A 23,228-nucleotide genomic window follows, 5' to 3' on the forward strand; every position below is an offset into this window, starting at 1 on the left:
TTTCCACACACTGGACTTTTACAAAGGGGAAACAAAAAAAGGACCAGAAGAAGAAAAGTTGAGTAATTATTTTGTATTTAATTTCAGTGTTAACAAAAACCTATGGACTAGCATACCCCTCCAAAAAAAAAAAAATTATTAAAAAAAAATCTAGGGCCTGTTTTCATTTGTGAAGAGCCATTGGGAGTTTATGTGAAGAAACCAACCTCTCTTCCGCAGAGGCAAATGAATTATTTGCCACTAATTCATTTAACCAGAATTTATTAGGCACTCATCATGGATGACAAACTACGGAGCTATTCAAACAAGGCTCATACCCTCATAAGAACACCAGGTAACCCAAATGACCTGAAGGGATTAGTCTTTATTACTCTCACTTCAAAATGTAATATACCAGGTAGTGCTGAGTGCTATGATGAAAATAAGGCAGGAGAAGGAGAAGGAGAGGTTGCTATTTGGATTGGGTGTCTGGGAAAGGCCTCTAAGAGGTGATGTTTCAGCAGAAGTTTGAATGAAGTAAGGCACCGAATCATGCAAGTATCTAGGGTGAGAGAACTCTGCCCTGCGGGGGAATAGCAGGTGCAAAGGCCCTGAGCTGGGACCAGCCAGGCGGGCAGTGAGCTGGAGCCAGGGAGTGAGGGGGAGAGGGGTAGGAAGTGGAGTGGGAGAGGGAGCCAGAGGCCAAGTTCTGAAGGTTTCCAGAACCATGAAAAGGGCCGGATTTTATTATGAATGAAAAAGCAACCCATTGGAAGATCACCGGGTAGGGGGGTGGGGAGAGGGGAGCAGGAATCTTATCAAGGCTGCTTTACAAGAGGCTTTTGAAAACACTTTTTGCTGGTTTTGGTTTGTTTTCTGCTTTTTTTTTTTTTTGCTTATGTTTCCTCCATGGTCAAAAAGAAGAAGGGGGTATGGCAGTGTGTGGCATTTGTGATCTGGAGATCAATATGGGAAGGCAACATAGGGAAAGCAGGAAATGCAGTGAAGGAGAGAAGGGAAGAAGAATAGAAGAAAATCTGGCTGCTGGGCATGTTGGAGATAAGATGGAACAAGCAATATTTTTACCTGGAAATTTCAAGGAGGCTCTGCTGCCCCCAGTGAAGAATGATAAGGATTTCTGCTGAACTCTCAGTTTTAAGAGCTGGACCACCCCTGCTCCTTCTCCTTCTTCACTCTTTAGGGATGCCCCTGGCCCAGGGCTCTGGCAATGTGACCCAATCCTGGCATCTGGGAGCAGGACTGATGTTTTGTTTCTTTGCATGGGGTTAGGATAGCAGATAAAATGAAATGGCTTTCAGATGTGTCCAACCTCTAGGCAAGAGATAAAATTCCCATCTTATGAAATGCTCCCTGGAAGTGTCACTGCCTCTGGGCAGATGTGAGGATCCTGGGCTTGGGAGCTGCTGAAAGATGAGCCACTTCACTTTAGCCACAGCAGTCCCTATCGAGAGCTGGAAAGCCAGGGTGGGGTCCCAGGGAATCCTGGTTCCAGGGATGGGGCGCCTGGTTCCAGGGATAGGGTGCTGGGTTCCAGGGATGGGGCGCCGGGTTCCTGATCTGACTACACTCTGCTCATTTCTCCTACTCATCTAAGGCGGGAGCTGTCATGAGCTACCATCAGCCAGAACTCACTGGGACATGAAGTAAGGTCTTGGCTTCCGTCTTCTTCATAGCACTTCCCTCCAGGGGGAGGTGCTCGATTTTCCCAGTCTGGGCAAAGAGTAAGTGGGTCCCGGGCGGCAAGGGGATCACAGCGGTGGGAACTGAAGGTCCAGGGTGAATCGGGGGAGCCACGGTACTCAGACCTGGGCGACAGAAAATGCCAGTGAGTGAGGCCAGCAGGAATGCACAGATGCATGAATATGGGTGTGGGCACGGCTGCTTGCACACCCACCCACATGCATGTGCATACACCCCATGCCCACAGGTACGTGGACACGCACACCCCCACACCCACACTTGCACACACACACACAACCCAAGCATGTGCACACACACACAACCACCCACATACATGCATGCATGCACACACATGTACACACACACGCTCACACTCCTTGGGTCACACCATCTTTATGGCACCACAAACTTCACAGCCACAGTTTGCCCACTGAATACCTGAAAGCATCAGGTAGAAAGTTCTCAGTCTATCCAAGGGCATTTGTGAAGATAACGCAGAGTATAAGTTTAACATTAAAGGTAAAGTTAAAAAAAAAAAAAGGCTTAGCTTTCTCTACATAGAAATAGCTTCGCTATTCATGCAGGGCTCTGACTACTGGGGCCAGAGCTGCGAACCCAAACAACTGCAACAGCGATGATGACAAGAGCTCGCATCCTAGCAGAAAGTTGATGAGCTTTTTAATGCTAGAAGAGAATATCAGAATGAATTTGCTGTACAGACACTGTCCCATGGGGTTAGAAGAATCTCAAACCCAACAAGCAGGAACGTGCCCCCTTCAGGGCTTTCAAAGACAAACTGATGGTCAGGGGCTAATTCTCCTTCAGCTTTGGCGTCACCATCCTGGATCCTTGGCTCACTTGACAAGAGGAAAAAGTCCTAGGAGGGGACAGGCATGCAGGGCAAAGAGCACTGGACGGGTGTCAGGAAACCTGGGTTCTCAACCTGGCCCTGCCACTCGCTTGCAGCTGCCTCTGCCATCCCTGAGAGGTCCCAACAGTGAACATTCCCAAGCCGGGGCTTCCGCTGCAGAGCACTCACCTGGGGCCCCACAGCACAGCCAGCCTTTCTGCTCCCCGTTACAGTCTCAGTGTAGCGGGCCCACTGGGTATTCAGGCAAAACACATTTTTTTTGCACGGAAAAGGAAGGGAGGAAATTCAAGATTTGGGGCCAGGCAGAAAGTACCCACTGCGTCTTCAACAAGGAACTCGCAATGCCTCTGGCAGGCCCCAGGAGTTCCGGTCCCTGAGCCGTGCTCAGTGCCAGCCCCAAGCGCAGTGCTGCCCTCGACTTACAGGGGGGTCTCATCCCGAGCCTGGTCCTGGTGCCCTCGATCTCGCGGCCGGACCGGTCCACGCACCAGCAGTAGCCAGTGCTGCCGTGGCACTGGGTGGGCACGTAGTGTCCGTGCTCGTCACACTCGGGGACAAACAGCCCCAGGGGCTGGGGCCGTTGCGGGTCTGCCACCCCCGCTGCCCTGAGGATGTGCTCGCGCTCGTGCTGGCATCTGGTTTTCTCCACCTCTGCAAAGAGACAAGCAAGAGAAGAGACCGTCAGCTGTGCTGTCCCTCAGTGCGCACTGGTCACGGGCTACATCTCACTTTGGACCAACCACAGCTGCTGCTTCAGTGCTGGCTTTCTGTTAATTTTAATTTTTAAGATGCAAGACATCAATCTTATTGAATGGATTTAATTGTCAAGAGGATTATATTTACATTTTCTTTTCTCCCCTATACAATTTTTGTTCTTTTCTCACCCTTTTAAAAATTGAGGTGAGGTTCATGTAACAGAATTAACCATTTTGAAGTGAACAATTCAGTGGCATCTAGTGCGTTCACAATGCTGGGCAACCAACCCCTCTGTGTAGTTCAAAACATTTTCAGCACCCCAAAAGGAAACCCCATATCCATTTCTCAGTTGCTCCCCAGCACCTCTTCCCTCCAGCTCCTGGCAACCATCCACCTGCACTATGTCTCTGTGGACTCACCTTTTGGATATTTCATATAAATGAGGCACTCAATATGTGACCATTTTGTATCTGGCTTCTTTCACTTAGCATAATATGACAATTTCATTCCTTTTTACAATAATATCCCACTGTATGTATACACCACCATTCATTTATCCATTCACCTTTTGATGGGCATCACTGACATCACAAAGAACTTTCCCAACATTTACCCGCCAATCATTATAGCACTTGAGAGGAAGGAGAATATGCACATTCAAGAAATTCAACAAACTCTAAACAGAAGAAACCCCAATAGGCCCACACCGTGACATACTATAATCAAACTGACATGAGCCAAAGATGAAGAGAGAATCTGAAAGCCGCGCATGAGAGAAGCCATGTTTCATATGCGGGAGCCTCGATAAGACTAAGCGCTGATTTCTCATCAGAAACTATGGAGGCAAGAAGGCAGTGGGAAAACATATTTAAAGTGCTGAAAGCAAAAAATTGCCAACTAAGAATTCTGCACCTGGAAAAACTGTCTTTCAAAAATGAGGGAGAGATTAAGACATTCTCAGATAAACAGGGAATTTGTCACCACCTGACTGGCCCTACAAGACATGCTAAAGAAAGTTCTGCAGGTTGAAAAGGAAAGGACACTAGACAACAGATTGAAGCAATATGAAGAAATAAAGATCTAAGGTAATAACATGGGTAGATAGAAATGCCAACACTACACAGTATTTTTAGTTTCTAACTCCATTTTTTTTTTTACTTCTTACAGGATCTAAAAGGCAAATGCATAAAATATAAAGATAAATCTGTGGTTTTGGAATCACAGTGTATAAATATGCCATTTCTGATGAGAACTACACAAAAATGAGGCCATGCATAGAAACAGGAGCACGGTTTGTGTGCACTATTGAAGATGGCACCTGAATAAACGAGATCGTTATAGACTTAGGATATTAAATTTCAGCCCCATGGCAACTACAAAGAATATATTGGAATATATTTCATACCTTTTGTCATAAAAACAGAAATTAGGGTACAGTTTTTGGGATAAGGTAAATAGGGGATTAATGTATCATGGGTATAGGTTTTCTGTTTGGGGAGAAGGGAAAGTTTTTTAATTTAATTTTAAATACCAAAAAATACATAACAAACACAAACATTCCTATTTTGATCATTCCGTTCTACGTATACAATCAGTAATTCACAATATCGTCACATAGTTGCATATTCATCACCACAATCATTTCTTGGAACATCTGCATCTACTCAGAAAAAGAAACAAAATGAAAACAGAAAAAAAAAAATTCATGCATACCATACCCCTTACCCCTCCCTTTCATTGATCACTAGCATTTCAAACTATATGTATTTTAACATTCATTAGAAGGGAAAGCTTTAGTAAGGGAAGGTGGTGCAGGTACCACAACACTGCAATTGCGATTAATCCCACTGAACGGTATGCTTGGGAGAGGCTGAGATGGGAAACTTGTGCATGTGTTCCCACAGTTAAAAAAAAAAAAAAAGAGCAACTAAAGAGACAGTGATAATTAAATGTAATATGTAGTATACTGGACAGGATCTAACTAGGGAGGAGCAAAGGCTCAAAAGGATGTTAAAAAATTGGAATATAGACTGTAAGTTTTAATAACAAAGTTAAATTTCTTGAACTTTGATGAACTGCACTTATGGTGGTTACATGAGTGAGTATCTTTGTTCGTAAGAAATGTACATAGAAGTTTTAAGTGTTCATTGTATACAACCTACACTCGTGTTCAGAAAAGAGACTGATGGATAGACAGATGGATTGATAGACAGATGGAATGGCACTGAATGTGGCAGAATGTTAAAATTGAGGGACCTCAGCATCTGGAGGAACAGGATATTGTTAAATTGGCTGTATGGGGTTTGTATTATATTTGTTACTGTACTATAAGTTTGAAAGTATTTCAAAATAAAAAGTTTCTTGTTTTCAAGTAAAACAAAGACAAAAACCTAAGCAAGATGAAATAACAGAGACAAGGAAAGAAAAGGTCTTGATAAATGTAGGAGGATGGGAGAAGAGAGCCAGGAAATTTTAAAAGCAAGTTGAACTATTTTTAAATCCTTTACCAAAAGAACAGCGAGGAAGCTCTGTGAAAAAAAAGCTGTCTGAGCCAGGCTTCTTCTAAAAGTTCAGAAAAACCAAATTTGCATTAAAAATGAGAAATAGAAAAGAATGGAGGTCAAGTCTCATACAAAGTTACTATAAGAAAAAGGAGACTAGGGAGTAGAATACAGACAGTGAAAGCTGGCCAGATAGATGTGCCAAAAAAACCCAAGCCAGATGGGAACAGGTCAAGAACACATCAAAACTGTAACCTTATATTCCGAAATAAGCAAAAAGACATGAAGAAAATCATATAAGAGATAAGGGGAAAGCTAAATTTGAAAAACTCAGAAATGAGGTGACAGAATTCAGGAAAGAAATAGAAATAAAAGGAAAAAAAATCATCCCAGAAAGAAAGACTGAACTAGAAGGAACACAAAGATGAACAAAAACAAAAGATTATGTTTTTAAGAAAAACAGAACATGGAAATGAGGAAAATGTTCAAAACTAAAAACAAATGAGATGAAATGGGTTTGAGACACAGGGACAAATATGAGAGCTAAGCAAGGAAGATTCAACACGTAAGATAGGGAGTCCTTAAAGAAATATGCCAAAGCAAGTAAAGAAAAATACTAAAAATTGTAATTAGGAAAACCATCCTGCTATTAAAAAAAATGTGAAACCACAAATTGCAAAAGCATGCTAGTAGAATTATTCTAATAATAATTTCTAGTGAAAATATTGGATTTTAAAGAGAAAGAAAAAAATCCTTTGAGCATGTAGGTCAAAAGGAGAAAAGTAGCGTCAGATACCTTTTTTCCATTGGAGTTTTGATAGTCATGCTTTATGTCAGCAGAATATTTAAGAAAAGAGATATGGATGCAATTTAGAAGAGGTTCAGGAAAAATCCTGCAGTCGTGAATTTGAATCGGAAGTATCAATATGAACTCACGGAGCATTCCCAGCTCTGTACTTAGACTGTGGGCGTGCAATACCATTGCCCACTAAAAGAACCAAGGGCTCCTTGGGGAAATGGCTTGCTCCATTCTGAGGGCAGAAGCACAGAACCTGAGCCTGGAACGTCTTGTCATACCTGGGAGCAAGGAAACGATCAAAGATCATAAGGTCACGTCAGAAGGGTCAGGAGTCGCCTGGACGTGGGTCAAAGATAGACTCTGAGCTACAGTAAGAATAATCATCATCACTGATGATATCCGTGAGTTTGTAATGACATTAAGAAACTAAATAGTCACCACAGTGGTTGATGAGCAATCAATGTGTTATCTTGACAAACTTGTAAATAAAGGCAAAGATCCAAGTATTTATCCAACCTTTCCTATGTGAAATGTACTACCAGGCAACAAAAGAACAGATGAGGGAGAGCATTTTTTATAAAAGTATTTCCACCAACAAATGAAAAAAAAAAGCAACAAGATAATAGAATGGGATCATTATTTTGTAATCCCATAGAAATGAATGAACCTAGGCAACGAATTATGAGGGAGAAATGATAGACTATCACCATTTGCCATTCCCTAGAAATAAAAAATGTCGGTAGTAATCATAAATAGCTTCACGAAAAAATGAGGCAAGCAGACATTATGCGCTCTTGATGAAAGATCATAATACCACCTATAACTTGCAGAAAGGTTTGAATCTGAGTCTGTTAAGCCTCTGGACTCAGTTGCCAGTTAATGGGCAAAAAGGGGACAATGGTGTATGCTGCACTGCACCGTGTGTGCAATCAGTAAATGCCAGAATGTGAGAAACTCTACAGCTCAAAAATTTGGGGTTATTCAATAGATACACTGCAAGGAAAAGAAAGGGATGGGAGAGGGGACTGAGGATGGAAAAACGAGCAAGATTAAACCTACAGTGCCTAGGAAAGCCCACATGTGATAAAACCATAAGGAAATGCAAGGGAGTGATTATAAAAGTCAGGTTAATCGTTCCTTTCGGGGAGAGACAGGGGGCTATGACACGGACAGAGCAGCTTCTGGGGCTGCTATTAAGTTCTATTTCCTTATCCCACGTTGTGGTTACAAGGGTATTTGCCTTAGGACACGGGCTACACTCTTGTTTTATGTTTTTTGTATCTATGTTTTATTTTACAATAAAAAGATAGCAAAAAAGAAGATGGGAGAAGAGAAAGTGGAAGTAACATCTCTAGACAACTCTTAGCAAAACCACAAAGGGGAGCAGAGAAATAGAACGGTGGGGAGAGAGGGATGTAGGGTCAAGGGAAGGTTGCATTTTTGTTTGTCTCTTAATTGAGAACTATCACAGCTGCTTTTGGAGTTATTCAGAAAGGGTGAGCACGCAAGTTAGGAGCAGTAACTGAAGGAATGGCAATTTTAACTCAGAAACACAACAATCTGGCAACATTAAATTAATGTTGCTTGAAATTTTATGATTTAATAATTTTGTTTGTATTTCATTGGTAAATTTGACTTGATTTCATAGTAATAAAAGAAGTTAACTACTTTTATCTAAAATAAAAATAATCTAAGACAACACAGGAGGCCTTAAGCATGTTTTTGTTTTTAAAAGGCCTACATATTACCCAATTTTGAGAAAAACTGCTACGGAAAATTCTTTCTTTTAAATAAAGAACTCAAGAAAAAATTTTTTTAACTAAGTAATTATTCAGGCCTCACATTCTTTATTTATAAAGCAGTGGAGATGAACGAGAGCATTTCTAGAACCTTTTCCATCTTTAATCAGGAAATTCAATTTTTTCCACACTAGGTTTGCTTGAAACAAAGTATAAACTATAACACAAAAAACAGAAGAAGCATAACCAACATAAGCCTAATACACTCAATCACTCCTTGGTTTTCTTTCTCCGTAAGTTGTATTATCCTGAGTATTTTCATCTCCCTTTGTAGCCCTACTTTCTGAACTCTTTAATTATCTTTCTCTCTAAGACACCCCACGCAAAACTAGATCAAGTGCGATGGTGTGTGTAACCAGTGCCAAGTGTAAGGAAACGTTATCAGACACCTGGAGCTTGGTATTTGCCCTTAAGAACTAGATTTTACATCTCTAGCCCAGCACTTTTTATACCCCTCTTTGATCCTCTAATACGCTCCCCTAAGGCACAAAATCTAGCCAGTGAAACTCCCTCAGAAGCTTCCAGTAAAGATCAGTCCCTAGGAGAGCTGGCCAAGATGGCCCCCCGTGACCGCCGCCTCCGGGTATTCACACACGTGTGCAGTTCCCTCTCACACCATCAAAGGAGTGGTGTGTGAGTAACAGCACACGGCTGAAGTATACGCCAGTGTGTCGCTTCCGAGGTTAGGCTTCTGTCTTCAGCTTGCTCTGGAGGAAGCCAGCTGCCACATCTTGAAGACACGTAGGCAGTCGTGTGGAGACACCCAGCTTGGCCCTCAGTCCGACAGCCTGCCAGCCACGGGTGGGTCCTTCAGCCCCAGGGGCCCCTCAAGGAAGACGAGAGCACCCCCGATGTCTTGACAGGGAACCTCATGAAAGACCCTGAACCAGCACCACTCGGCTAAGCCACTCCTGAATTTCTCACCCACAGAACAGTGAGAAAATAAATGCTTATTGTTTTCGGCTGCTAAGTTGGGGATAATTTGTCATGCTACAACAGATATCAAATATAGTGGCTTTCAGATGTTCTATGACCCACTGAAAGAAGTACATTTTCTTCAGCAACTCAGTACACACGTGTGCACTTGCACGCAAACACACACCCATGCACGTGTTCAAGGACTGTTTCACGAAACAACACTACATATGAAGCACTCTGCTATTTTCTTGATTATTGTTTCCTATTTCATTCTGTTTCACTTAAAAGAAAATGATAACAGTGATCCATTAAACTCGTTTTACAATTCATACATGGGCTATGAGAGGAGGGCAGGAGAGAAGGAGAACAAATCATGATCTCTTCTGCTTTGCCTGTCATTGCTTGATATTGTGGAAGCCATGACTTTGACTTCAAAATCAGTTTAATTTTGTGTTTCAAACTATTCCCTTCTGTATAGAAGAGGTGCCAAATAAGTGCTGACTGCCTGATCCTGCAGTTCATTATGACTGGCAATAAGGATTCCAGATGATGCCCTGCTTTATTTTTCTCTCTGTAATGTTTAATAAAATATTTTAGTCAAATAAAATTAGGAAAATATAATAAAAAAATCTTTGTCTTCCCATTCCAGCTGAAAAAATAAAACATTAGTAATATACATGCAGCCCCTGTGCATTCTCTCCCCAATCCCAATCTTCTCTGCACAGATGTCATCTCTATTCTTGAGTTTTTGTTTCTCATTCCCATATGTGCATTTAAACCTTTCTTACATAGGCATACACATATGTAGGCTTATTTTCACACAGGTTTAAATTTCATATAAATGGCATCATACTGTATATACCATTTTGTAACTTTTATTTTGCTTGACACTATCTTTGAGATTTATCCATTAATTCGAGTTCATTCATTTTAATTGCTTATATTATTTCCTTCTGTGTATGTATCAAAAGCCAATTGTCCATTCCTCCCGTGCAAAATCATTTCTATTTTTTTCTATTACTAGCAATACTCAGCAAACATTCTTACACATTTCTAGTTTGCATTCTTTTGCGGATATGTAAGTAGATTTGGAATTTGAGGGAACAGAATTAAATACATAAACAATCCTTACAAACAGCTCTTATTGGTTTTATCTTTGTCCCATCTTTATATCTCAGCTTACAGGTCTGGATTTGTTTCTGTTTAGCAAACAGAGCCTTAAAGAGGGGGCAAGGAGTCAGGTTAAGAACATGAAAAACAAAAAATGAAACATCTGCTTCTTTTTGAACTAGAGATCTGAAACAAGCCTAAGGAAACAATGAATTTTAGTCATTTTTAAATAGCTGTTGGAATGTCTTGACTCAAATGAACATTAACTCTTCTCTTTGTAACCTGCCTATCAGAATCTATGGCAGCATTACAGTTTTTATCCATAATTTCAGGAGCAAAAGGTTGGCCCTGCCTGGGTTCATCTAAGCTAGGTCTGGCAAATGTTTTCTGAAAAGGGCCGAATAGTAAATATTTTTAGGCTCGGTAGGCCTTATAGCCTCTGTTGTAATTACTCAACTCTGCACAGACAGTATGTGCATGGATGAACATGACAGTGTTCCAATAAAACTTCATTTACAAAAATAGGCAGTGGGCTGGATTTGGCCTGCAAGCTATAGTCTACTGGTCCTCATCAAAGAAGAAGAAAATTTATGCCAGTAATATGTAATGCTATACCTCAAACTTCAAACTTTAATCGATATGTTTCTCTCTTTAGGTCAGCAACAATTCTAAAAACTGTTAACAGCAAGTCCTGGTGAGAATACGGATAAGAAAATACTTCATGTACTGCTGATAGGTAGGTGTGGAAACTGGTGCCCTTATGTACTCCTTCAACAGCTATAAACATCTGTAAACCCCATCCTGTACCACAAAAACTTCTGAGTACTGGGGATAGAACAATAAAACGCATATACACCCTGTCCTCAAGGTACTCATAGGGTAATGAAGGGGACAGTATTGTAAAAAGTTATTAACTTTTTAAAAAGTGGTGAAATGAAACTTTCTATCAATCTCTTATTGAAAACATTTATAGTGGCATGAGTATATCTAGCCAACAAGAGCTTCAGTAATTAAAAATAACACTATTGACAAACTCCAGTGTCAAACATATTCTTAACCTCACGTCAGAATAGTGTGTGGTTTGGAAGCCTGAATACTGATTTGGCAGCCATCTAACAGTCCTCAAAGTGAATCTTAGCTCTTATTCTTAGTTCTGCACTTACCATCTGCAGAACCTTGATCATGCTTCTATCTTTTTAAGTTTTACCACCCTCCTGTATAAATGGAGATAGTAATACTTACCTTAGAAAGACTGTTAAGAGAATTACAGGAAATAGTGTGTATAAAGCATCTAGCACATAACAGGTTCTACATAAATAGCAGCCATTTATGCTCATTTATTCAACAGCATTTATGGAGTGCCTCCCTTGTCCCTGGACTCATCCTAAGTGCTGTCCTATAGCTATCACTATTCTTATGATCTACTGTGATACCATTTAAGTCTCTAGTCAGCAGACAACTTCACAAGTTGCAGAGCCCAGGTCAGGTCTGGGTAATATAGAGAATTCTGTAGAATCCTCAATCTGGTGGCCCTTCACCTCTGCCCCCACCCCAATTCTACCCTCCATGACTCTAGGGAACCAGTTCTTACCCAGCACTATTTGCTCAAATTACAATCCCTTTAAGGATGATTAGACTTCAGGATGCCAGCACAGTTAAGATCCACATGAACCCCCTGGAACTGGGTGGTGCACAAACTGCGTGACTCTACATTGCAGACTTATGTTCTTGTCTCCTGTCTTGACCACCCTTAGAACTCTTCCAGGAGCCTCCAACTTCCCCCACCTTACCTTCTCTCCAAGGGCCACATATGCAGGACACATGGATTTGGCAATGGACTACCAACTTCAGACCTTCCCTACACCTCACCTCCAGGCACACACCGGAAGCCATCTCCCTGGTAACCAGACTTGCACTGGCACATGAAAGAGCCTGGAGTGTTGTAGCAGAAGGCGTTAGGGTGACATCGGCTTGGCTGGCACTCATCCACATCTGCAAAACAGCAACCAGGCCCAGGGACAATGAAGCTTCTTCTGGTATTCATAGTTTACAAACAATTTAAGTCATGTGCTCAACTCCATTGGAATATGATCTGGGAACAGTGAGTTTAAACTCACTAAGCGGTAATTATCAAAACAGTAGCTCCCTGATTTCTAGTTACTGCATGTGATGGTAATTTTTTTCCTGAAAACACAAGTTTGCAAAAGAAAAAAAGAGAGGATTCTTTTGAATTACAAAGTGGTCCCTTCCTTCATAAAGGAAAGCTTCAAAATGTTTCTTTGCAAAGGTGTATCTGAGTATTTGGAGATTATTAACTGCATGATTGGAAAACCTCAACGATGAGAGAAAATTCACATGTTCAATAAGGAAGTAAAAGGATCTCAGAAATTATCATCTATCTTAGAAAAAGTTTAGACTTTTCAGAAATATTCCATTGCATGCTGCTAAGTAGTTTTGCAAATGAGGACACCTGGGGGGAATATGTTCACAGGTTATCTTACCTAAAATTAACTTTAGGAGCACCAGGCTGCCTATATTGAGCTGATCTGAGATCTGAAAGTTTCTCTGCAATCATTGAATCAATAATGGAACTTTGCTGTTTTGGAGGAGAAGGTTAGAGTGGGCCAACTGAATGACTCTGGTTTTGGCATGACTATACATGTCTTAATAAGCAAGAGGCTGGAATTTAAATTCCATGCATCCAAGGATTATTTCTCTTTTCATGAGCAATAAGCAATATCCTCAGTTCCTAATAGAGAGCAGGTGTCAGATTGATCCCTAAATAAGTCACAATGGGAGCAACCTCCAAAACGAAGTGCATAGTTCAAACGACTAGACAGATGTGAAAGGCAGCCCATTCTCCCAGTGGAGTTAAAACAGTAATTCTTTCTTACAGTTGGGTGTGATCCAATAAGCAACAGATGATAGGTGCCACATGGGGAGCTTTTTCAGGTTAGTTCCTCGGTAAAGAGAGCAGAAAATCTGAATGGCCACACACCTCGGCAAGCTCGGCCGTCCCCGGAGAAGCCCGGCAAACAGGAGCAGGTGTAGGAGGAGCCACCCGTGTAGACACACTGGGCCCGCTGGGGTATGTCGCAGTCATGGAGGCCTGTTGTGCAGTAGTCGATGGGCTGCTGGTCCACAACGGCTTCAGAACAAAAGAGGGATGTACAATGTGTGAAAGAAAGTCACCCAGACCCTTCTAAGCTCCCTCCACACCAACAGCTTACTCCACCAGGGCTCGATAGAGAGGGGTAGTGCCTGAACATTAGACCTCAGGCTTCAACCCTTGCTCGCTGATGGTCTTTGGTTTTCACCCTGTTTCCTTCCACCTGGGTTCTGCCTCTGACCAGTCTTTGTAGACTAGCACAGCAGGTGGTCATCCAGCCTGGCTTTCAACTCGGTTTCACTGAAGGGCTCAGTCTCAGGTCACTCTTCATTACAGGTCCCCCAAACAGGTCCTGGGGACCCAACTCTTCCTTATTCTGGATGGGAATTAGAACATCTGTGGATGCTCACACATCTGTGCGCATACTTCCTACAGCAACTCTGCTCGTAGAGAGTTGGGAGCTAAGGTTTTGAGGCTCCAGCATGGTACCTTCTAGCCGTTGCCTACTCTGAGCAGGTGGGAGACTCACTGCAAGTGCTAAAGTCAAAATCGTCCACTTCCCACCAAGGAAGAAGAAAGATACTTTTCCACAGCAGTGAGAATGGCTGGTGGAAAGGATGTGGGCCTTTGGGGCAGGCAGCCCTGGATTTATGCTACATACTCATGTCAATCATACAGCCTTGGATGAATCATATAACTTCCTGGAGCCTCACATTCCTCACCTGAAGACAGGAATTACTTTTAGTATGCTAGGTCTGGGGAGGACGGGAGGTACCCAGTGGATGGGGGCTATTGTTTTTTAAAGGGCCCTGATGATAGAATTCATAAAATGAGGACTGAGGAAGCAGGCCAATGACTCAAGAGGCCAGCCAGTAGTACCCCATCTTGTCCCCTTGCCTCAAGATGGAAGTCAAGGATTAAATCTGGAGGGTGATTCCCAGTGTGACAGGTTCAGGCATCCTGGGGTTGCTAAGGCACCACGGAGCTTCAAGTTTCTAGTAAAGCACTAAGAACCAGGACTGAGCACGACTCCTTGCAACATCAAAACAGAATCTTTTCCTTCCAGGAGGTCTTAAGTATTTGGGTTATCACAGATGCATGAGGGCTCCTTGTCTTCCTCTTTAATGAGTCTTCTGAAGATTAATTCAATCTTATCTTGCCTCAAGTGCTTTGAGAAAAAAGAGTGCGATCTCTTGAGACTCTTGGGGGATTGGTAAAGATGAGGATACTCTTCAAAGGTCTGTGCCAAATGAAGAGGTCAGCAAAGTGCTGGAGGGCAGAGGCTTGGCCTGTGAACTTAGCAGCTGAGGTTCCTGAAGTCAACAATGTTAACTAACATCTATAGGGAAGATACCATCAAACCAAGTTTTCTGGGCCAAAAGGTGGTCAGATTTTAAATTGCTACGAGTGATCCAAATGTGTGTAAAAAAAACTCCAGCTGGAAAATAGTAACCCAGAATGTACCTAAACAAGCCAAGAATACACACTTCTCTCCTTGGACCCCCTCTCTACTATCTACTCCCTCACTTGAAATCATTTCTAGTGTTCTTACTTTCTCTAGGGTCCCCCTTTCTCCCAATAGTTCAGCTAGCAAACTGTGAACAGGAACATTCTCAAAGAATTGGGACAAAAGGAAGAGTGAAAATATTCCATTCCTTATTGTGGACATAATAAGGAAATGAGTAACACTCTATGTCCCTTTCTGTGTCTCTAACGTCAAACATTTAATTCCTGGCTCATATATTACCTTTATAAATGGTGTTTGCACAGAGCCTCTAATTACAGAGTGGGCTCTTACTGTAAGTGAGTTTTGGTCTTAACTTCCCCAGGCTTTACCTTCCTACTGAATCATCATTTTCACATATGTGTTTCTGTAATTCTCAAATCATTTACAGAAAAAAAGCAGTTTATAATTTCATTTTAAAATCATGTTTTCCTTTATGCCAGACTGTTAATGCTAAAGCTATTTTATTCTTATAGAGGCTGAAAACGTCAGCTCTGCAATTGGTTTAGTTTTGCCTCTGTAATTTTAAAAATAAAACAAAGCCTTTTAAAACTAATGTCTTCACATTAAAAAAAGGAAAATAATCCCTAAAGGCTCTTTATGGTCACTGCATCCTCCATAGCCCTGATAGGTTTACTCCAATCCTTACACAAGTGGAGTTTCTAAATCTAGTTGATGATGTTCATCTAAAAAATTAACTCCTGTAGGGAAGGTATCTGTACTGGTTTGAAAGTATTGTGTACCCCAGAAAAGCCAAGGCCTTTAATCCTGATTCAATATTGTATGTTGGAAACCTTTGATTAGCTTGTTTTCCTGGAGACTGACCCACTCAATCATGGATGTGACCTTTTGATTAGATTACTCCACAGAGATGTGACTGCCCATTCAAGGTGGATCTTGATTAGTTTACTGGAGTCGTTTAAAAGGGGAAACATTTTGGAGAAAACACAGTTGCTTGAAAGTCAACAGAAATGCAGACATCTGGAGATGCTTAGAGTGCCGATAAAAGAGAGCAGATGCCTAGACAGAGATGTTTGGAGATGCAGAACCCCTCAGGCACGAGATGCTCAACAAGCCAGGATCCAGACTTGTGTCCCAGAGGAGTTAAGTGAAGGCCCACAGAAGCTTAGAGAGGAAAATCTTGTATCGAACGCTGGAAGCAACAGAACCAGTAACAAAGACTAACAGACACCAGCCATGTGCCTCCCCAGCTGACAGAGGTGTTTCACACCATCGGCTTTTCTTGAGTCAAGGTATCTTTCTCTGAATGCATAAGTGTGGACATTTTTATGGCCTTAGAATTGTCAACTTGTAACTTAATAAATTCCATTTTAATAAGCTCTTCCATTTCTGGTATATTGCATTTCCACAGCACTGACAAACTAAAACAGATTTTTGTACCAGAGAGGTGGGTTGCTATGGTTTGCAAATAGCAGACATGTTGGAATGGCTTTTTAAGTGGATAAGGGGAAGATTCTGGAAAAATTGTGAGAAGCTTGATAGAGGAAATCTAGAATGCTTTGAAGAGATTATTGGTAGAAATGTGGACTCTAAAGAAACCTCTGGTGAGGCTTTAGACAGAAATGATGTGTCACTGCAAACTGGAAGGAAGGAGATCCTTGTTCTAAAGTGGCAGAGAACTTGGAAAAATTGGGTACTGCTGTTGGATGGAAGTTAGAATTTAAAGGTGATGACCCTGTATACTTAGCTGAGGAAATTCCCAAACTAAATGTGGAAAATGCAGCCTGGCTACTCCTGGTAGATTACAGTAAAATGTGAGAGGAAAGGGATAAGTTGACAACTGAACTCTTGAGTACAAAGAAACCAGAAATGGATGGTCTAGAAAATTCTGAGCTTACAGAAAGGGAGAACCCAGAGAATAGTGCCCCACGTGAGGATTTAACCAAACACGGAAGCGGTCGGCCATTTCAGAAAAAGGCAAGATTGGAGATGGACGTATCCAGAAAAGATATATGGAAAGTCCTATTGTCTGATGGCTTTGATCCCTGTATATTACATGGAAAAGCAACAAATTTTTTGTGAGATCGTATAAATGGAACTACTGCCAGTCTGGACTAAAAGAGCTGGAAAGGGACAGATAAATGAAAAAACGTCTTCAAAGGCAGAACCATGGAAGCTAAGATCTGAAGCCAAGAAGTCTTAGACCAGGATCTACCTATGCATGTGGAAAGGTGAGTCTGCCTTGGAGGCCTTCTGCCTCGATGTTCACAAAGAGTTTTGGTGCCCGAGGCTTTGAAGAGGGTAGAACATGTAAACTGGGGATTCGGGGCAGCGTGGCAATCACCCCATTGTTCTGGAGAGGTCCCCATGCTACCCCAATGCTTGGAGAGGGTGGAGCTGAGAAAGGTGGTCCTCCTATGTTCTCCGATGTTGCAATCCTCACCCCAGTGTTTGGAGAGAACAGGGCAGCTGTGGAGGTTCTTGGAAAGGATAGGACTGACACTCTGTTAAGGCCCAAGGATAAATGACTCTCGGACTTTGAAATCTGATGGAATTTTCCCTGAAGGTTTTTGGAACTGTTTGGGTCCATGAGCCCTGTTTACCTTTCAATTTTTCCCTATGAAAATGGGAACATGTATCCTATGACTGTTTCTCCTTTGTATATTAGAAACAGATAACTTGTTCCGAGTTTTACAGGTCAACAGCCAGCAGAGAATTTTTTTTTGCCTTAGAACAGACCACGCCTGAAACTGACTTGGATGAGATTTTGCACTGTTTCTGACTTTGTATTGCATTTGTGTTATTACTGAAAGAGTTGAAGGCCTTTGTGATATTGTGATAGAATGAATGTATTTTGTGTATGGAAAGGATATGTCTTTTTTGTGGTCCAGAGCGTGGAATGTGCTGGTTTGAAAGTGTTGTGTACCCCAGAAAAGCTATGTCCTTTAATCCTGATTCAATATTATAGAGTGGAAACCTTTGATTAGATTGTTTTCCTAGAGACCAACCCACTCAATTATGGATGTGACCTTTTGATTAGATTACTCCATAAAGATGTGACTCCACCCATTCAAGGTGGATCTTGATTAGTTTACTGGAGTCCTTTCAAAGGGGAAACATTTTGGAGAAAATAAAGTTGCTTGAAAGCTGGCAGAGATGCAAACATTTGGAGATGTTTAGAGTGCCGACAAAGAGAGCAGGTGCCTAGAAAGGATGCCCGGAGATGCAGAGCCCCTCAGGCATCACCATGTGCCTCCCCATGAGATGCTAAGCAAGCCAGAACCCAGAGTTGTGTCCCAGAGAAGCTAAGTGAAGGCCCACAGATGCTTAGAGAGGAAACCACTGGCATCAGAAGCTGGAAGCAACGGAGCTGGGAACAAGGACCAGCAGATGCCAGCCATGTGCCTTCCTAGCTGAAAGAGGTATTCCATGCCATTGGCCTTTCTTGAGTCACAGTATCTTTCTCTGGATGCTAAATTTGGGCATTTTAATGGCTTTAGCACTTAGCCTTAGTTACTGTAAACCTATAACTTAATAAATTCCATTTTCAAAAACCATTCCAGGGTGGACAGTGGTGGCTCAGTGGCAGAGTTATCACCTGCCATGCTGGAGACCCAGGTTTGATTCCCAGCACTGACAAACTAAAACAGTAACTTCAAACCATGTCTTCTGGGTCAAAGGGTGGTCAGATTTTCAACTGTTACAAGTGGTCCAAATGTGGATAAAAAATTCTGGCTAGAAAACAGTAACCCAGAATATTTTTTAAAACCAGGATGCAGTCAGTGACCCCATCAATATGGAACAGAAGTAGCTGCTCCAACAACCTAATGGAGACCTAACAGATCAGAGGGGACATGATATTTGCAGCAGTGTTTTTCTCAAAGGCCCCTAACCTTGCCAGTTGGTAACTGACCTACAACACAACTCCTGGCCCTGCCCATCCAATCTTAGGGAAGCTACAGGTTTGGAACAGAGGAGAAAAGGTTTGGAAAGGAAAGAACACTGGGCTCAAAATAACAACTAAAATCCGTAAGTTGGGATTTAACTTTTCCAGTCCCTTCATTTCTAGAGAGAACCCTGGAAAAGCAGTGTGCAGCCTTGAGATGGGGTCCACCTGGCAGCAGCCCTTGCTAGACTCACAGGCAGTCAGGTCAGGGCTGGGAAATGAGGAAAGGGGGAGGGAAGGAGGACATTTTGAGAAGAAGAAACACAAACTAAAGGAAAGAAGTCACTTATAAGAGGAGGAAAGGTGGAGTATAAAGAGTTCTAAAGAAGTAGTTTTATACAACCTCTAGTTACATTTAATTTTGAAAATAAGATAGATGCATTAAAATAAATCTTCTGAACAATATGACTGGCGAGGAGAACATGAATCTTGGGTAGGCCAAGGCTAGCGGGCTTTACTTCAGTATTTTGCCTAACACTGGCCGTATTCCTGCCTCCATGAGGGATAAGTAGGGCCTATGGTTTTGCCACGTGATGATCAGAGGCTTTCTGGGCCCCAGAAGAGATCATGTTCTTAAAGCTAATCCATTCCTGTGGGTGTAGACCTACTGTGGGTGGGGTTTTTGATTAAGGTGTTAAGACCCCCAGGTGGGTCTTAATCCTCTTATTGGAGTCCTAAGAGAAGGAAATTCAGAGAAAGACACAGAGAGAAAAACAGAGAAGCTGAAAGAGAAAGCCACAGAAACAGAGAGGAAGCCACTGAAGCCAGAAAGCAGAAGCAATGAAACCTGGAAGAGAAGGGAGGGACCAGCAGATGCTGCCATATGTCTTGCCACGTGACAGAGGAGTCCTGGATTACCTGCGTCCTGTCTTCAGGGAGAAGGTATCATCTTGAGGATGCCTAGATTTGGACATTTTTCAAGGCCTCAGAACTGTAAGCTTGTAAACTAATAAGCCCCCATTGTGGTATCTGCATTTCAGCAGCTTTAGCAAAACGAAAACACCCCATATTCTATATATCAAGCCATGTAGCATAAGTCTGTGTCCACTCAGAGGGGGCATCTGTGTCTTCACACAATGGTGACTTACTGGCAAGCTGAGGCCTGTCTTTCCTTTACACAAATATAATTTGCATGTTCAGATTAACTGTGAAAGTTTGCCTCCCATCGAAAAGAGAAAGCCACAGGTTTTTGGAAAACACCAAATAAGGAAAGTCACAAAACAGCCCTGCCATCAGAAATAACAATCCCCATGACAAGGTAATGACATCTGGCAAGCCCCCAGGCCTTGGACGAGTCCTCAGCAACCAGGGCTGGTGGGACACACAGCCAGCCTCAAGCGTCAGGATTCTTTCCTCACCCCTCCCTGCTTCAACCTGTCTCTGTGGTCTGCAAGAGACAAACCTTCCCAATCCAGGTTTCCAACCTAGGATAATGTTTTCACAAGGAATCCCAGGAGAGGGGATACTGACCACTAAACTGTGGTCAGAGTTATTTGCTTGAATGTATTAAGGCAAGCTTGGTTTTACCATTAACCATCTCTCCACACAGCAAATCTGAAAGGAGGCTATTAACAGGGGTGAAGAGCCAAATGGGATGGAATTGCATGGGGTCGACATGCCATCGACAAAGTAGGAAACCTCATGATATCAGATCTCAGTAGAACTTAAGGATCATTCAGTGCTTTTCATACTTGCTCTTGAGCAATGGGACCCGTATTTTCAAACACACACTCTTACTGGCTTCCCTAAGCCCTTCTCGACAGCCCCTCTGAGCACCGCTCCAAGGGCTCCAGGTACACAGTTTGAAAACCAGTGCTCCAATCCAGTTACCTCCGTTTACAGGCAAGGAATGGGGGTTCAGAAAGTTTAAGTGTCTTTCTCAATACACATATCCAGACGGAAAGTGGGTTAGAGGTTACCAAGGGGCAGTGTTAATGGATGGTGGTGATTACACTTACAATATTAATGTAATACACACATCGAACTTCACATTTAAAAATGGCTAACATGGCAAATTCCATATTCTATATCAGTTAAAATCGTGAAATATTTTTTTAAAAAAATCAAACATCGGGGGTGATGTAAGGGTAATTCGGTGGTAAAATTTTCACTTGCCATGCAGGAGACCCAGGTTCAATTCCTGGCCCATACACTAAGCCCCCATCCCCGCCAAAAAAATTCAATAAATGATGCTGCAATAACGGGATAGTCACATGGAAAAAGAATGAAACGTGCCCCCCACCATACAGTATACACAAAAACCTCAAATATGTAGGAGGGGACATTTGCAACACCACCTGCCTGCACTGTGCCCTGCCATTCATCAGGAAAAGCACTGAACCCAGAAATCCAGAGCGGACAACCCACTTCACACACACCCACCCAGGACGGAGCCAAGTTACTGTAACATCAGCACCGCAGGGGTAAAGTAGCCACCATCCAAATTTGCAATGAAATGTAAGGCAAAGAGCTGCCATCCAAAGTCTACTTTCATGTCTCTTTCCCCTCGAAAAGCAGAGAAGGAAGTCAGGCCAAATATACAGAAACTGATGTTCACTATTGGGGAAAAAAAAAAAAAAGGTTACTTTTGAAGAGCTGAAATCTCAACTCTGTGAAAAAACGAGCGGCCTCTGTAAGTGTACAGATGTTTGGGACACACTCCAAGTATGAGAACTGCCTGTTCCCTTCCACCCCTGTCAAACCACCTCACCCTGGGACCTCGGCAGCCTCATTCCAGCTTCAAGACAGAGCAAACAGAGAGCATGCTAGCATTTAATAAACAAGAAGAGAGGGACAAAGAGATGGTTCACTGATACAGTACAAGAGGAATCTTTTCTGAAGAAATGTTGAGTTCAGATGTCTCATTCAGTATGCTGGCCTCCAGACCTGGAAATCTCCTAGAATCTTCAAATTTAAAATTCTTGGAACCAATAAGCCAAAGTGCAGCAGTAGGAAAAAGAGGGAAAATTCAGCCAATCTCGTTTGTTATGGTTGGCCCATCCTCTTCATCAAAATCATCACTGACCAAAAGCATAATTAACCTAATCACTAATCAATGGCATCAACTAACTTACTTCAATAATGCTAAGATATTATTCTGCTACTTATGACTTATAAAAATAAGATCCATAAATAGAATATCCCTAATTGGATTTTTAGATTCAACCTAATGTAAGGAACTCAAGTAGCATTCAATCTGAGGCTGCTATTATGACACAAGTACCTGTAAGGGGGTCCTCTAAAGCAATTCCCAGGGCCACTCATTATAAGGAGAAACAAGTCTAAACGATTCAAGACCTATTAAAAAGTATAATAAAAAGAATTCAAAGGAGTTTTATGAGAAGTAAACATACTACAAAGTTTGCAAGCCTGTTAAGATTAAACAGGTGAAGTGAAACCAATATGGATTGTTCCTTGTATATCTGCGTCTCCACGTAGCTGGAGGACAGAGCCTAAGTCTCCTTTATATTTGTAAACTGCCTTCTCCAAACCCAGAACCCAGCATGTTCTATCTTAGCCCGGCTACTTGCCTGGGACAGTAACTTGCACAAAGAAGGTAGCATGCACCATAGAAACGATGTTTTGAATTAGCAGGGAAAAGTTACCTGGATGACTTACTGTATTAGTTAGGGTTCTCTAGAGAAACAGAATCAACAGGGAACACTTGCAAATATAAAATTTATGAAAGTGTCTCACGTGACCGTAGGAATGCAGAGTCCAAAATCCACAGGGCAGGCTGCGAAGCCGATGACTCCAATGGATGGCCTGGATGAACTCCACGGGAGATGCTCACCAGCCAAAGCAGGAATGGAACCTGTCTCCTCTGAGTCCTCCTTAAAAGGCTTCCCATGATTGGATTTAGCATCACTAATTGCAGAAGATACTCCCCTTTGACTGATTACAAATGGAATCAGCTGTGGATGTAGCTGACGTGATCATGACCTAATCCTATGAAATGTCCTAATTGCAACAGACAGGCCAGCGCTTGCCCAATCAGATGAACAGGTACCACAACTTGGCCAAGTTGACACCTGTCCCTAACCATGACAGTCCACCCCTTGTCAACTTGGCACATATATATATATATATATATATATATATATCACCTTAGACCATACTTAATTTCCAAATGAAAACAAATAAGCACACATTTTTTCTTTTACCTGACAATACTCAACTGTCCTGCATATAACTGGAAACACATTAAATCTCTCCACAATAGGGTGCAAATCCTTGGGCAACATTCATTCTTAAACTTGATATCTTACAACTTAAATAGTATAACACAAACAAAACAGCATTACAGTCCTCGTTTCTGTAACTGATCACGTGGT

The 23,228-nt window shown here is 42.1% G+C and overlaps 1 protein-coding gene across 1 annotated transcript in view; it reads right to left on the minus strand.

Annotated features, from left to right (window-relative positions):
• Positions 1 to 23,228, minus strand: part of NID1 (nidogen 1) — an 82,841-nt gene that overhangs the window by 11,665 nt on the left and 47,948 nt on the right. The window contains exons 11-14 of the mRNA XM_077168418.1: positions 13,373 to 13,522; positions 12,244 to 12,366; positions 2,975 to 3,202; positions 1,633 to 1,805 (exon numbers count right to left, since the gene is read on the minus strand). Of these exons, the coding sequence (XP_077024533.1) occupies positions 1,633 to 1,805; positions 2,975 to 3,202; positions 12,244 to 12,366; positions 13,373 to 13,522 (674 nt within the window). The remainder of the gene's footprint in view (positions 1 to 1,632; positions 1,806 to 2,974; positions 3,203 to 12,243; positions 12,367 to 13,372; positions 13,523 to 23,228) is intronic.

Source organism: Tamandua tetradactyla, chromosome 7, assembly GCF_023851605.1.
Source record: "Tamandua tetradactyla isolate mTamTet1 chromosome 7, mTamTet1.pri, whole genome shotgun sequence".
NCBI lineage: Eukaryota > Metazoa > Chordata > Mammalia > Pilosa > Myrmecophagidae > Tamandua > Tamandua tetradactyla.